Source organism: Rhea americana, unplaced genomic scaffold, assembly GCF_003343005.1.
Source record: "Rhea americana isolate MKP2758 unplaced genomic scaffold, rheAme1 scaffold_167, whole genome shotgun sequence".
NCBI classification, from domain to species: domain Eukaryota; kingdom Metazoa; phylum Chordata; class Aves; order Rheiformes; family Rheidae; genus Rhea; species Rhea americana.
In genome coordinates this window covers 262,925-280,140 of record NW_028185783.1, presented here as the reverse complement: position 1 = coordinate 280,140, position 17,216 = coordinate 262,925, and the positions used below count along the sequence as shown (strand labels likewise).

Below are 17,216 nucleotides of genomic sequence, written 5' to 3'. Positions count from 1 at the left end.
TTTGTTTCAATTCCAGTTAAAAAAAAAAAAACACCCAATCAGCTTCTCTGCTGTGATGAGCAGTCATCTTACTCAAAAAGGCTTTTTTTTTTTTCTTTCTGAGAAATTCTGCAATGCATCAAGGCTGACAGTGTGCCATTAAAAGACAGAAAAAAACCCTATTCATCAGCCATTTCCACCAAATTGTTTTCTGTAACACTAAGAATGTTCCTTGAAGTAACTAAGGCAACCACCTTATTTTGCCTTTAAAACATCTTGTAGAGTACTAGCGACATGGGGTACATGAATCCAATGATCAATAAAAAAAGCATTTTAACATTACACAGAAAGAAGAGATCCAGTCGAAAGATAATTAAGTTGTTCTGTCTTATCACCGTGATGCATTACAGAAGAGCTGCAACTGGGTTCATGCAGGCACAGAAGTTTAGCAAGATCCTGCTAAATGCCTAGGAAGCTGAATAACTTCAGCAAGTAAGCTACGCTAAGCAGTTTAAAAAGGTCTTATCCCTTGATACACTATTAATGGAGTCTTACGAACACTTCACCATTCAACCCTCCCCAACTCCTAGAACCCCTTCCAGTTTCCAGTCTACTTTGCCTTCAAAAAATGAAACCTTAATAGGGAAACCCAAGCAAATTAGGATTTGTTTTAAAAAAAATAGGGCTCTCATTCTATTTCTGTCTGCAGTTTTATAAAAAGCTTAAGTTTCTATGACTTCTCTCCATTTTGGCTAGAAGATTAGGAATAATTTAAAAAAATAAAATGAATAAAAAACAAAGTATGCTTGCAGGAAAACTGATAGCTGAAGTGTTAAGAGTTATGTGTTCAAAGCTCATAATTTGTGTACATGAATTATTACAGAACATTTAGATTTCAAAGATATTAGCACTGTTTGAAACACACCCTAGGCACTTTTTCTTACAGACTAATGCATATAACACAGCCGTAGAGCTACGTTGCAAATAGAACACACAAAGGCTGGCATGGTGAGCCATTTGCCGTCTGCCCAGTTTTCTAGCTAGCTATATTGCTGATTTCAAAGACTTATACAAACAACAGCRTTAACTTTATAATATATGTGAAGTATAGCATGTAAATCATTGTTTTCATAAGCACAACACTTTACAAAACAGGAAATGAAGCAAAATGTAAATTAAATCTAAGTCTACAAGGAGATAGGTTTTCACAGCTGCTCATTTGAGATCACTGCAAACCTTTCAAATCCATAATTTTGTCTAGAAGAAATGAGCTACATAATGATTTATTAAAATATCACTTTCATATCCTATATTTTGAAACTCCATCATTTTTAGACAGATGGGATACACTGATATTACTGACTTGTTTATCACTTTTTATTTCTCAATGTTTAAATCAGTTTATATTCTTTTAAAAACACATTCTGAAGAGTCGCATTACAYATTAAATATTAACTAAAACCCTCCTGCTACAAGCAACTGCAACTCTGTGCTGAGAAAAATAAGAGAAATATGCATTCATTAGGTAGTACTTTGAAAAAGAGACCCAGAGTATTATCATTCCTTACAAAAACAACATACATATTAACAAAAAGGAGAGAAGTTTCAGGGGCAACAAAGGAGAATTTCACTAATTAATCTGCTTCAGGTAAGTGAACTGTTTATCAAGAAATCAGTTTTTCTACAGTTATGCTTTTCAGAATAATGGTTGCAACTTATGTATCCACATTTAAACAAATTTTTAATATAAGTAACCATGAAGTCCTTCATTCCGACTTGATTTCAAGATACTCAAAGGAACGAGTTCCTCTCCTATAACTAAAGGTCAATTTAACATCAAGTACTTTTCACTAATTTCTTGACAGCTACTACAAATGCAGCATCAATTTCAGATGCTAACACTCCAGTTATCAGAGAGGACGAACACAGTTGTAAAAGCATATCTTGATCTGCAYTAACACCAAAATGTAGAAAGAGGCTACAGAACTTTATGTTCCTGACTATATAAAAAATATGCCTACAGTTTTTAAAATAAGAAATAAACAAGCAGTTACCTTTACCTGGAAAYGGTCCTGCCTCAACAACTCCCTCTTTGGTGCCATCAAAGCCATGAGATGTTATTTTGGTTTCAGAGAGTCCAAGTCCAACTGGTAATGAACGTTTCAAGTCCTTAGAAATATTTGAAAAAAATGGAAGATTCATATTAAAAAATAAACAAAAAAACAACACCACAAGATAAAAATGACTCTCAGGTATTATAGTGTAATTTCAGCAGCTCTCACACTGATAATTCAGCCTTTAGCCTGGAATGTTTTTTTTATGGTGTCACAGCATTCTATTGCAACGCACAAATAGTGTATTCATGAATGAGAAACACTAAGTTGACATGTATTTATTAGAAATATACTGCTGCGTTAATTAAATGTTTTTTTTTCTCATTAAAAGCAAAACAGTTACAAAGAAAACATAATGTGTTAAGAGTTTAAGTACTACAGAGTTTTTTTTTAAGAAAAAAAAAGACAAATAAGCAAGTAGACTATCATCTTTTTGAGTACTGGTTCCCAAATATGTGACCCACAACATCATCTTAAGTCATCTGAAGCTGGTCCAAGCAACCGTATCAGTTTAAAAATGTTTATGGCTAAAACCTCATAGGGGTACAAAATGACTTGTGTTAAGAATAAAAGCAGCCAACATTTTATCCTCAGTATTTTTGGACTGTAAAAAGTTCTTTCACTTTTTAAACAAGAAGCATCTTTACAATCTGCAGCACCCTTAATTTCTACAAACAACATAGGAGATCTGTTTACATTACTGTTTGACATGGGAGAAGCATCCAGACAGGCAATACCTCAATAGCTTCCCTCTGAGCACCTCTTCTACATCACAAGCACTCTCTGAAATCATCCTGCTTAATTTTTTTATAGCTAGATTAAGTAATATGTCTAACTTTCAGACAACTGAAACATTCAGAAAACCAAYGCAGATCATTACTGGCTATGAATTCACATATCACTATACGGTACATTTTTGCTATCATATCTACCRTTCTAAATAGCTCTCAAAGATTTACAGGAATAAGTTCTCAATCTTTTTATTCAAGCTTACACTTCTAGTATTATGCAATATACTTAGTACTTTTAAAAGTGTTCAAGTATACAAAGCAGTTCAAAAACACCAATTCTTAAACTAAGAAGTGAGCGAAAAGCTCCTAGGGAAATGAAAACGAAAAGATAAAATATTTGTGCAGGTTTAGCTCAGTTGGTTAGAGCATGGTGCTGCTAATGCGAAGGCCGTGGGTTCAGTCCCAATATGGGCTATGCTGAGGGTTGGACTAGATCTTCAGAGGTCCCTTCCAACCTTACCCTTCTATGATTTACAAAAATTAAGTATCAAGGGTTAGAAAGYGGAAAACTGACCAGGTATACAGTGAAGTACTCTTTCACATCCCCTCTGCTACTATCTAGATAAGAAACACAGATAAAAGTTGAGATCATAGAATCAGTAAGGTTGGAAGCGACCTCTGGAGATCATCTAGTCCAACCCCCCTGCAAAGCAGGGTCACCTAGAGCAAGCAATAGTACTATATGCAGAGAAAAACTACACACAGCTTTAAAGGGTCAGTGCCTGGACACGTGCAATAACTCTTTATGACAGATGTAAGAATGCTTCTGTTTTAAAAAGAAAATGCAATCTTTAATACCCAATGCAAGTCTGACATACTAGTGTAGTCGCTCAATCCACAAACCAATACCAAGCCAGTACACAAGAACGATAGTGCCTAGAGGCTCAGACTATCAAAAAGTGGCTTTGAATCATGTCCCCACAAATTACACTCTTTAGTTTAAGACTAACTTTTTGGAGGAGGGAAAAAAATACAGCTACAAAGCTTTGAATCCAAGCATAATAGAAAGCTTGTTTAAATAAAAACCTCGCAAAGTTATTCTGATCAGAGTAATCACCTCCTGCAGCCGGACTTTCACATCACGTGAACTGGTTACTTAATAATAGATGATACTGTACTTGTGCACCTGAAGCATTATACCAAAAGAGGAAAAATAAACAGCATAAACAACAAATAATAATCACATACAGAATCTGATCTCACAAATTAAGTATATTACAATGTTACATATACTGTTTTCAGTCTTCACAACTGAATGAATGCCAATGTTTTCATTTAAGTATTTGCAGTTCAGAGTGCAGAAAGTTTGTTTCAACTTATTTAAGTCAAAATTTATTAGTAACAAGGACTCCAAAAAGATGAGGAGCTTGTGAAAAAGGGATAAACAGATGGCAGAGGATGCAGTGATCTTAAACAAAAGGGTATGGCATCAATTTTTWCCCCTCAAAGGCACCTTGGCACAATTTTCAGAAATATTTGAAACGGAAGCCAAAAGAAATGTAGACAACTAACCTGCCAAAGCATGTTTGAACTAGGAATCTAAGCAATCATCTGTATTTCAGGTTAAAATGCAGAACATGTTTTGCAAAGAAAACTTTTGATAAAAACTTTCACTACTAGCAATTGTGTACTACTTCTGTACATTCAAACTTAATTGCATTTTGTAGCCAAACACAGACTGAACACAATGCAGGAGGAAAGAAATCATTCAGAACATTCCAACATCTCTCTCTCTCTCTAGTGTAAGTAAAAACCAATAGTCAAATCATGAAAGTGTACTATAATAAATACACACATACAAAGACATCTATAGTTTCTTCACTAGTAAAAAAGCACAACTGCAGTGCAAAGAACTGCAATCAAGCATGTTTTAACATCTACATTAATCAATTGAAACACACCTTACTAAAGAAACATAGTGTTGTACACAAATTTTTTAGTAAGATTTTGTTTACTGATTTATACCATGACTACAATTGTGATTGAAAAGCCAGTGATCATCAAGCCGTTACCTCTTTTATTGTCAATAAAGATGAAAGATACCATTCAGTGGAGATATATTTCTGGAAGTAAACTTTAGTTTTTGAAATGTCATTCTTGTAGCTGATTGCTCTTTATTACAAGCATAGCTAAACAGTCTACCCAAAAATCTGCAGTAATTCTGACAAAGAAATTTATTACTTTTACAAGGAAGGACAACCTGGAAACAGCCTTAAAGTAGGGGAGAGAACAAGCTTGCATGTTACTTCTCATTCAAGAAAAGGTATGATGTTACTGAGGGAGATTTGGGAGTAAGAAGGCAACATAAATAGTTTTCACCTTTTTTCCCCATCAAAACAGAAGCTTGCTATTACAACATACGGAAGCGAGGTCAAAATATCTTATAGGGCAAYAGGGTGATCAGACTTCAACTAATTACTGCTATTCTAGCTAACAGGAAGATGCTTTTGACCATCAARAGATCTGCCTTCAAATTTAAGAAAGTGACACCTCCCACCCCCTTAAAATAGGGATGTCACATAATTAGGATTTCTAACAATGTGTTTATACATCTCAAAGCCCCAATTCTATTAGGCAATCAACCTTACTTCAAATAAGGATGCTTCACTCACCATTCCCAATCATATGAGACTGAAAAGCACAATTGCTTATAGAATTATCTCTAATAGGCAGGCAATCTAGCCCACGTGTAGGAGCGGAGGTGCTTTAACATTGTACCTTCACTGAGATTAGACTCAGAACTAAAGCCAAGGCATAAAGAAATAAAACTCAGAAGGATCCTAAGAATCAAAAAGATCATTAGTCATCCCATTTGCAGCCATTTAGCCAAAACAGCAAGGGATGAAATAAGGTACGCAGAACAGCTGCAGTTTAATTTAGTCTAGGTCAAGGCAGCACAAATCTATATGGCATAGGCATTTAAACCACTTTAATGTTTTGTTAAAATTCCATTTGAACTTAGTTTGAATCATCATGTTAACTTTACTAAAATATTTACCTTGATCTTCTTTAAGTGATCTTCTTTAAGACTATTCACCAGTTTATTACAAAAAATCATCGAGCTGAACCAGTATAATTTGACATACCCACTCTTGTTGAGACGGTAGACAGAGCAAAGGAGAAAGGTCATTCAAAACTGTATGTTCATGTATGTTCATGAAGAAATTGTTGGTTTAATTACAAGACTATTTTTACAAAGCTACTTCCCATCCATGTGCTCCATACTAACCCAAAATGGAGAGAGGCAGTTACCAAAACTGTATCATTGTTCTACTGGGTAAAAATTATGGAATTATGGAACAATTGCAGCAAACAAGAAGTTTTTATTTTTTTTATATATATATATTTAAGTTATGTCAATCCATCATAAATGCATGACAAAGTATTGTCTTTTGCTTCCTACTAGGAGGAAGGTTTTTTTTGTTTGTTTTTTTAAACTTACCTTTACTACTTTGAATAAAGGTATATAAAAAAAAAAACACAAAATCACCACCCTTGGCTAGCTAGCTAGTTCATGATGTCTATTAAAAGTTAAGCAACCAAACCAGGAACAATTATATACTTATTTTTTAATGATGAATCCATTTTTAAATAAAACCCATTTCCATAATGATGGGTCCGTTTTTAATAAAACTATTCAGATTACCTTTGGGAAAAGTTTGCAACACACCTTTTAAAGTCCACTCAGACTACAAGTCCCATGAAACAAAATGGGATGAGCATACCCAGCAAAACACCTGGCTTCTGAACAGTCACTTCTTATCCTAAATTGACATCTTCTTTCCCTAAGCTGACRTGTAAGTGGAGCTCCTTGTCCTCATTCGGCATTTACCTTGCCCCTTGCTTCCCTGCTTCCCATGCTTGTAATAAAGAGCAATCAGCTGCAAGAATGACATTTCAAAACTAAAGTCTTACCTCCCATGAATTCATCCACTACAATTAATCTTTTATTAATACAAATTCAAGCCCTCATCCCACTTATTTTTACACTTATGCTTTACTCTGTGCTGAAGGGACAAACAACATGGATTGATGCACGTCTATTCACTTCTTCCAGCACATTCTTCTTCACTCAGAAGACCCTTTCTTCTACTACATCCCTTTTGATTACCTAATGTCATACTACAGTCCACTTTTATATAGTTTCTCTTCACCTCTCATCATTACCATMCATAATTTTTGCTCTTTAAGATCATATGAAGCAGACCATTTGGCAACAAAGAGGCTGGTTGAACTGGTCATTTTTTTTTSTTATCCTAAAAATAAACGGTTTTCCACAAATGACGCACAGGTAAGTGTTTAAATCAGGCTGCATCAAAGTGTAATTGCCTAAATTAAATATAGCTATGCCAGTTAATACAGCAAAACCTAAGAGAGATGAACTTGGACGTTCCAGGTAGAGTGTGAGAGATAAAACTGGATTCTTTTTTGGAAGGCAAAAGACAAAAAAAACCAAAAACAAACAAACAAAAAAAACACAGTGTATTGATCTTACCTATTTATAGAGTTTGTTAACCTTGACAAAACTACAATGCAAAATACTGAAGTACTTGCACTCCGATTAAACAGATCCCAAAGCTTATTTCTTAGTTCTAATGTGACACAAATGAAGGCTTATAACGAATCTCATCATTTTTTCGCAGCCTAAAAGTTTATTACCAGAATTTATGTAAGAAGTTTACATAAATGGTTTTGTCCTCATCAGACTGCAAGAACCAGAAAAGTTTACATTGCAAGTAAAAGGAAATAACTGTAGTTGAGAACTTCAGAGATGCAGTTGTAAGAACTCCATGCAGGTTTTGCACAAAGGTTTAACATGTAACAAGTAGCTTTACAGCTGCCTGAACACCTTTACAGGCAGACCAGGTAAACAACACCCTCTCCCCCCTGTTTTCTGAGATTAATTTAATTTATTCCTGTGCAGCTTTCACAACACAGATGACACATTACAGAATTAGAAATACTATACTTCCTCTCKCCTCCTCCCACACCTTAGCTCCCTATCCACTTAGCAATTAACAACAACAACAAAAAAAAAGTCCAATCACAGAACTAATAGTAGAGAAGGAAAACTGCATTCCAGAGGTCAGGAAAAGTGAAGCAAGTCAGTAAAGAGTAACCAATACAGTTCTTGTTTGTTGAGTTTTCTTACACCAAGTAATAACAGAAACATTTGATTAATAAATGATGGAGTTCTCCATTATTAGCACAGACTAACAAACATCCAGACATTGTCAAATTTTCTTAAATAACAAATTTTTAAAGCTTAACCAAGTTCCATCAGTACTTGGAGAGCTGATAGGCACTGAGTCAAACTTTTTCATAGAACAAGGACATGAAACATTTTATCCAATGCCAACTGAAGCTACAGCCCTCCTTAGTTTAAGGGGGAAAAAAAAAAATCTATCTATTACAGAGGCAGGACAAAACTTGTCAAAATTCCTTACGCATCTCTTAACATTACAAATGAGACAGGAGAAGACTAGTTGCACATTTCTGAGTAAGATTTTACAGCTAAGTAAAAGTTTATTTGAGTAACCTTACAAATACTTTTGAATTTATTTTTTTTCTTAAGACAAGGAATGAACAGTTTATCGAATATGCATCAATTAGTGCTGCAGCATATTCTCATGAGACTGGASTTAATCTTCTTCCTGAAATGGCATTATGGCAATCTTTTCGTCTGATGTTGCACACAGGTAATCGCTTTTTTTCTACAAAGAATATGCAGCCTTACTTGTTCTTTTCAAGTAATACACTTGCACTATATTGTGTTTCAAAATTAAGTACTTCTTATGMATGAGTACATACAAATAAAAAAAGAATATTTGAAAATAAATGTAATTTTCATGCCTGAGCTGCTTAAGGGTACAGTTAGRGTCTGAAGCCAACACTACAAAGGATGCAAGTCTAGAGAAAATTTAGTTTTGTAATTAAACAACCTGAAGATTGTACAATTACATTTTTACTCAGTTTATCAAAAACATATAAAGTTGCTCAAATACTTATGGAAAAATAGCTGCAGATGACCAAATAAAAACATAGGACAAATCATTTTTTGTGTTTATATCTTAATTATACAAAATCTAGATGAACAGATTCCTGATCATAACATTATTTTAATAAGAAACTAAAATTATCTTATGCCTCAGGTCCCCCAAAAGTGTAACTGAAATCAGTATATTGGAATTTGAGCGGACTAAGAACTGTGGTTCACAGATTATAACTGAGCACTGAGGTAACASTGCGATTTAAAGCAGTAATGGTTTGTTGCCAAATGCTTAATGGCCTCTGAAAATCAGTACTATGTTTGTCAGTCTCATAAACTGATAGGGATCGTCCATTCCCACCCTCAGATGCTGGCACAGAAATTTTGTGGTACAATGCATGTTGCTTTATGTTTTAAAAAAGTTACCAAAAATATTGGCAAAGAAAAAAAGAAGGTATAGCATTAAGTACTAGAAATAACAAACATGAACCAAGATGAATAGGCTAATACTAGAATTTGAGATTAACAGATTAATAAACAGATATAGATGTTACTTCCAAAAATTTTGTTTTGTTCGTAAAAAGCCCTGATTAACACACATTCCGAGTTCAGGTCACACATGCAGGTGTAAACTTGTATAAGACTATTCAAAATATTTCAAGCGCATTTAGTCTTTAATGATTTTAGAATAAATATCATCAAAAAAACCCTTACAGTAGCAAGTGCAAACAATGTTCACACAGTATCCACATTCTGCAATATTACCAAATATTTGACCCATTTTTGTATTCAGTGGAAGCTTCAAAACACAGTTAACTTGAAGTCAACAAAATAATTAGTAAGCTAGCAACAACTTACCTCAAATTTTTATATATAGTCAGAGACAAATACTACTTGAGGTTAACATTTCCATTCTCCATAGACTAAACAATGGCTCTGAACAAATCAACAAGAGTGCAAAGTCCATTTACTGTAACTATTAAACATATATTGGGCACACATGCACTGTATGAGCAATCATTATGTAAAGGAAAAAGAATTTATACGGACAGTAGTCAAGTCACTGCACCATCAAGGTCATCAGACTTAGAAATAGTAAACCGGCTTCTCTGTTTCCAGGTAAACCCAAATTCATTCACTTCAAGATGCATTTGAATTATTCCCCTAAACTTAATTACATCTTTATCAAAGTTTAGTTTCAACTTTATTTTATTATACAGCAGCCTAGCTCTTACTCTTATGCTACTAGAAGACCTATTCAGCAAGTCTTAAGAAACATAAGCCTTCTTCCAGCACAGTATACTTGCAAAACACACATGCTCACACGACCCATTCAGCAGAAATAAAGTACACAGTAATAAGAGCCGTATTTCTTTAATATGAGCTCTAACATTGATGTATTTCAGTCTCATGAGGATTTACACTGCTTTGCTGTCTCCCTCACTATACAGCTACCCTACAGTTTTAAAGTCAAATGATGTCAGATGTTGTTTTCAGGATAACTATAGATAATTGCTTTTTCAACTTATGGATTTTTTTTTCTCTAATCAGTATTTCAGTAGGAAAGCACAAAAATACTCATTTGAAGATCTGCTCGGTATTTCTTTTACAAATAATGCTGCACTGCAAGCCACTTCAATGCTGTCAGCATAGAACAGTTAGAGCTTATAGATTTCCTTAAAATCTAAATCTCACCAGATACCAAATAAATATGGGTAGCAAACCAGCTTTCATGTTTCCAACCATGAACACCCTCCACCCCCAAATTCCATACACTATAGCATAGCACCCTCTGCCGGACAGCCAAACACAAGACAAACTGATAGTAAAACATATCAAGAGTAAGGAAAAAAAAACTGCATACAAATCGTTACTTCAGTGTAACTTTTTTTCAATATACTACAAATCTGATGCACTTTGATACAGGTTATCTATACAGTATACAGTAGAACAGCACTAATCCTTCAGTTTCAACACAAGAAAAGATACCATACTTCTCTCTTTTACAATAATTTCAAACGTGCTGCCTTCAAAGTTAACATCCCTCAGAAGTGGCTTGCCTTGCACATTTGATACTTCTTCATAAAAAAAAATATTTCTAGAATTTGGTTTATAAAATGCTTGGTTTTTTTTCCTGCTAAATTAACAGAATTGGGGGATTGAAAATAGTGATCCCCAAGGCTTAAAGTCAATATTGCTGAAATGTATCCACTTAGCTATGCATCACAGAGTACACAGTTTGTACTATTTCACATTCAGAAAAGCTTGCCAGTACTAACATACTTGTGATATGAAAGGTTACTGCAGTGTAAAACATTCACTTTTTTTTTAATGCTAATTTATCAGCTGCAAAGGAGTTTTTCCTCCTCAAGGCTCTACTCAGAAGACAGCCAAAATCAAGCATATTTTACACAGTATTTTTCTTCTGGCAGACTATCAGACACCATCAGTAAACCATTCTTGTATTTTCTTTTTAAAATCAGGACAAATATGAATGAAAATATGCAAGTAATTGAAATAACCCCCAAAAGACCTTTAACTTTTAAAATAATAGAAAATAAAGCCATTATAATCAAAAAGGTGACCAAAACTACATAAGTTTTCTAGTTTATTTTCACTATACAGCACATTACATGTATATTACACATACATACATCAAACATATATAATAATGTCATTTAACTTAAGCATATTACAAGGACAAATGAATTCAGTATAGCAAACTAGTCAGTTTGAAGATGATCTAACTGTAATCAGCTAAAGAACTTACTGAAACTTGCACAAAATCTGAAATTAGTCAACAAATTGGCTGGCACACTAAGAAATGATTTGTATGCTGTATCCTCAAGCAGAGTTTGTTCACTACACCTGCAAACAAGATTAACATGCACTTCCAAAAAGCTCTAGAAAATGTCAAGTGAAGTCTACTATATACTGCATTGTTACTTTAGCATTCTGGTAATAGTGCCTTCTTAGACACCAATGAAGATTCTTACCCTATTAAAGTTGTGCTCATGAGAATCTTCCAGTTGTCCATTGCTAGTCACAGGAATTTCTGCTGCTGAAYTTTTGGGAGACTCTTGAGCCATTGYACCTTGCTACAGCGTAGGAAGAAACAGGTTAGCAGTTGTCTTACATTCACAATGAATGATTTATATTAAAATATTTATCTATAGATTTATTACAGCTGGTTTTATTTTGAAGTCTCATTCTGTAACATTCTGATATACTAGATATGTATACATTCGTTTAATCACGTCGTCCCCCCCCAAAAAAAAAAAAATCACACTAACGTTCTAGCACAGCTTAGACAGATATAATTAAAAGCTTCAAGATTCAAGAGAAAAGAAACATTAAAACTTAACCCACTGTCATAACATTTTCATAATTTAAAGTATCAATGAGTGAGAAACATGGTGGGGGGGGGGAATCTTTACAGCTTTAAACATGTGTGGCCAGAAACAAACATTTTCTATACATACACTTGACCCTTAGTTTACATATCTCAAACTACAAAAAAAGCTGAGCTTGGCTAAACATTGTACTGGCTAATGATAAGCAAGAAGCATTAGAAAAGTGCAACGAATTTAATCATTTATTACAAAAATAGAAGTCATGATTCCAATCTTGAATTTAGCTTACTATATTTCTTATAATATAGTGCCACCTTCTGACCAAACAGTTGGTATGCAACTCTGATTAGTCAAGAGCAGGTAAGCTAAATACAGAAACAAGAACTTCAAGCATGACTGTAATTCAAGAGTCAAAGTTAGTTTCAAAATACAGCAGTTTTATGAATAACAGAAACAGCTGTGAAACCACAGCTGTCAGAGGAGGACCTTAGGTAAAACCTAGAAAAGACACTTTCAGAAAAAAGTACAGTATTTATGAGCATCTGAAAAGGAAAATGATACCCTACCATTCTCCAAAATTAAGAGAGAGAAATGGTGAATTTTTCACTTAAAAAAAAAAAAGAAAGAAAGAAAAAACAAAACAAAAACCACTACTTTTTCCTGAAGGAAATCAGCCCTCTAAAAAAAAGGTACTCCCAACTCTGCAGGGTAGCTTGGTTAGTAACAAAAGTGCTGTTAATTCAATTAYTAATGTAATCATTGTCTGAAATCTTCAACCAGCCCATGGACCCGTGCATGGACCTGACATGGCAAGGTACACCACTGAGGTGTATTTTACAAGAGAAGTTTTATTCACTTTTACAGAACATCCATATAATACAAAGACTATTTTTTGGCACTTGCTCTGGATCACCTATATCACTCTGACAGCATATTCTGTCATACTCAACTGCTGGGATCTCCCTATCCGACAACCATACCATGTGATTTACATACAGGTTTCTGGAGCAGCTGATGGGACACTTTCTTTTTAAGCCCTAAGGCCTCCTAAGCTCTTTCCCAGCTATTCACTGTCTGTAGACTCCAGTAAACATGCTTCTCTAACTCCAGCTTTCAAAGGTAAGTTAACATTGTAAGTATTTCTCAAAGACTTTAGTTTACTGAGACTTTTCACCGAATTTGGTCTTTTGAAGCAGAACTCACTATTGAAACTTTACATTTTTATCAGATAGAATAGATACCAAATAAAATTAAAAATCCAAGTAAACCAGCAGGGTAAACATTTACACTTCTTAAAGCGGAACAAGGTGCAGCATAAGGAGAAGCAGTGCAGAGACTGAATTCCATCAGATCCTGAGTAAACAGCTGCCTTTTGCCCATATGGAGAAGGAAAGGAAAAGGTCAAGCACAAGCTAGTCTGTAAGAACTGTACATATGAACTGCAGTTTCCAGATGCACCCATAAAATAGTCTAAGGCACTTCATCTTTGAGTCTGCCCAACCCCACTCTCAGTTAAGAATCACTATTTTCTCTATACTTAAGTCAGTAAAACTAAATCAAAAGCTACACTTAAAGTAGCACCTTATAAAACATTTTGCTAAAATAAGAACATAAACATTTGGGTATAACCTTTAAAAACTTCTAAAAAGTCTTTGTAAAATCATAAATTTTCTAAAAACAGATTTCAAATGATTAAAAAAAAAAAACTCAGCATGCTATAAATTCAACAAATTGTGACTTAGTAATCCACTAAATCACCTTACCCATCCCTCCCATTTACTATCCTCTAATACTTCATTTGGTACTAGGGAGGAATAGTATACATGGCATATATTCACATTGGCCTACTGTAATGAGTTCTCCATCTAGGTTAGTCTTCAATTAGGAAGTAGAACAGGTTCTTTGCGTTGAAGAATTGCAATAGAAGAATTTCAAATCTCATAGCCTTTAAGTAAATGAAAATATTCAAGCACATCAAAGGGACTATGTTTATTTTATGAATTACTGTTAAAACAGTAATTTGTTCCATTCCCTACATGTCACATTAGATCAAATGCTTTGGTTATCTATCCTGGTAGATTTCAATTAAAAGAACCTCTCCAACAGCTGAGTTATTTTAAAGAAGTTTTCAAAATCTCACATCYGCTTAACCTCCATGACATCATGCTTCAATTTGACATGGTAAATTCAGGTAATTTTCCAAAATGCTTGGCCTACCACAGCTAGTTGCACAAGGCTGAAATGTTAGTATATATTCACATAATATTTTTGTTTCTCTTTCTGCAAATCATTAAAAAGCACACAGTCAAGAAGAAGCCCTGTACTACCAGTAGATACTTTTAATTTGGCAGGGATCACAAACAAAACGTGCATCTCCAAATTCAATTAAAACAAAACAAAAAATGGGTRCCTTTCACCAAGGTAAGTTGAACAACTGAAGTTATTTTGCTAGTGCTATACATTGACAGACAAATTGTCTGCTTGCGCACATGCGTGCACACATGTGCACAAAGAAAAAAAGGTATTTGCCAGCTTCTCTAAACAACTTACTAAATCTAAAAGGACTTAGAAGCACTTTACATGTCCTTTAGACACTTCCACCTGACGCAAATTGAGATTTCAGGATCAGAGAAAGAAAGAAAAAGAATGCTCTTTCGTGGCTGAACTTAAAAAAAAATCCTCACTGAAAGAAAGAGGTTTCACTAGTTACCCTTCTCCCCTTTCCCCACTAAGAGTCACACAGTGTCCCATCTCTCAACCACAACACACACCTGCCACTCACCTGGAAGCAGTTAATGGAGACAACTCACTAGCCTGACAAGAAACATTTTCACTAGCTTATTTTTTTGCAGTTTGAGTTGAATCAGTCTACCACATGGTCAGACAAGTACCAAAGACATCATGAAGCAAGCAGCAGGAAAGAGGAAGTGGGATATCCTTTTTTCAGCAGCAGTAAACTTAATTTGGCTCAGACGTAACATCAGATTACAGCCTGGTTTCAGTGAACAGTCTAAATGATCGCTGCTGCCAAGAACAACAGATTCTTGTTCCTTTTTTATGCCCTTTGCCCCTAACTCGCCTCCCCTCAGCTTCCCTCCTTCCTCCACCTCCTCCCTGGTTCAGAGCATGAGTTTGTACAGCAAACAAGACTGCGGAAATGATGGAGGTAAAGATAAGGTCACCGATCCCCAGAAAGGGGATGCAATATTYTTAAATCAGCTCTCCGAAACAGTTCATCATGCTGCTGCACAAACGCTTGTGCCTACAAAACAGAGGAGATGATAACGAAATAAGCAGCTATTGGGAACGAAAGACTATCTTCAGCTACAACAGCAGCAGACTCCAGCAGCACATGATCTCAAAATACCTAATCTAACTGTAGGCTACTGCCAAAAAATGTCTTCCACTTCTCCTTCCCTGACCTCTAGATGCATATTCTCTGCTGCCTCACACAATCATGATAAGCTTATTGGTGTGAGAGAAAACTAAACCACCAGAACACAAAAGCATATTTCTGCTATGTCAGTGAGTATGATCGCCAAATAAAGTGTATTGCCACTTTGGCAACAGCAGCTTGCAGTTGGATTGAACTAAGCATTTAATCAATCTGCACCCTCAGAAGAAAGATCTATCAGATGTAGCCTAAAGTAAATCTAAACAAGTTCTTAAATTTGTATTTAAGTATCAGACATGAATGAAATAAGCACTACAGAAAATAATGAAGTTGGAGCTGGAAATTTTATTTAGAAAAAATGCATTTTTCAGTAACTGAATCACCATTTTCTTAGTGCATGTCCACTTGTACATACTAGATTTGAAGATGTACTAAATGTCTATGAAGCCAGCTATTCTGTTTTTCACTGAATCTCTACTAGCGATAAAACTGGCATAATCTTTTTCTAGTTCTCGCTCTAGAGCAGTCACCATAACATGTATTCTTTACCTTTCCAAAACTGCCTCCCAAACACATTTGATTTTCTAATTATAAACAAAAGCTCCAGTGATATTTAGCCAAAGCCACAGACTTCTCCACAATGAAGTTGCAAGCTGCATCTGCTCCCCCAAAAAAGAAGATCCACCACTCCAGTAGCTGCTGGAACGTCTTGCTACAGAGAGGTCGCAAAGATTGCTACCTTTTAAGTATCCTTTCTTTCTGCAGAACTTGCACGTTTCTTTTCGTCTATCACCCTGCCTAAATCCATTCCACCTATAAAATCTAAATACCTTAGGACAGCAATAGACTACTGGTTGAAGTAATCTTTTGTTATGAATTAATTGGATTGTTCTTAATCCTGTCTCAAAGCCACCCTTCCCCCCCTTTTAAGATAAAAACTTCATATAACAACTTCAGTATGCTATGTATATCAGAATTTTTGGCAGTCTGAAACTGTTGCCGGGATTGGTTGATTTTACACTAATATGACTATCACCCAATCACCTCAGAGTCAGACTGGACCTCTTCTGCAGCTGGATGAGATTCATCAAGTGTTGTGGATTCATTGTTGAGTTCTGACATACCTGAAAACGAAATAGGTTTGGCATGCATTAATTCACATGCAAGGAGCTAGATGTTGCACCTTACAGGTATTGAGTAGACTTTCAGGAAAAAAAAATATATCTTTCACAGGTTCTGCAAAGGCTAAGAAACCTCCCTCCTTTGATGATGACCAGGTCTTTAGCTCTGTGAAATCAGACTAAGGATACAAGCACGCTCCAAAAAGCAACTCCCCTAGCCAAAGCAATCTTCACTGCACAGAAGGCTGAACTTGCAATACAAAGTCAGGAAGTCACGTGAAGTTCTTCAGTTGATATTTATTTTCACCTGCAACAATACGTTTTCACCCTACCATTGGAAAGGCTGCAATTTTCTTAAGACATGAGATTTACCAAATGTTCAATGAGTTTAGATAGATGCTAAGTCACTGTAACCTAGTAAACTGCTCAGTGTTAGGCCTAATGAGAAATAAAATCCCTTTAATTTTGTACTCTC

At 35.1% G+C, this 17,216-nt stretch overlaps 1 protein-coding gene across 6 annotated transcripts in view; it reads right to left on the bottom strand.

Annotated features, from left to right (window-relative positions):
• The window catches only part of ARFIP1 (ARF interacting protein 1), a 40,334-nt gene extending 23,576 nt beyond the window's left edge, over window positions 1-16,758 (bottom strand). For 3 of the 6 annotated variants that reach the window (XM_085300627.1, XM_085300629.1, XM_085300631.1), the window contains exons 1-3: window positions 16,665-16,758; window positions 11,870-11,971; window positions 2,034-2,148 (exon numbers count right to left, since the gene is read on the bottom strand). In XM_085300627.1, coding sequence (XP_085156753.1) covers window positions 2,034-2,148; window positions 11,870-11,971; window positions 16,665-16,742 — 295 coding nt within the window. In that variant the 5' untranslated portion in view covers window positions 16,743-16,758. Of the gene's footprint in view, window positions 1-2,033; window positions 2,149-11,869; window positions 11,972-15,008; window positions 15,018-16,664 lie in introns of those variants that run through there. The other 3 variants (XM_085300628.1, XM_085300633.1, XM_085300630.1) reach the window with 2 other exon arrangements.
• Between the last annotated feature and the right edge of the window lie 458 nt (window positions 16,759-17,216).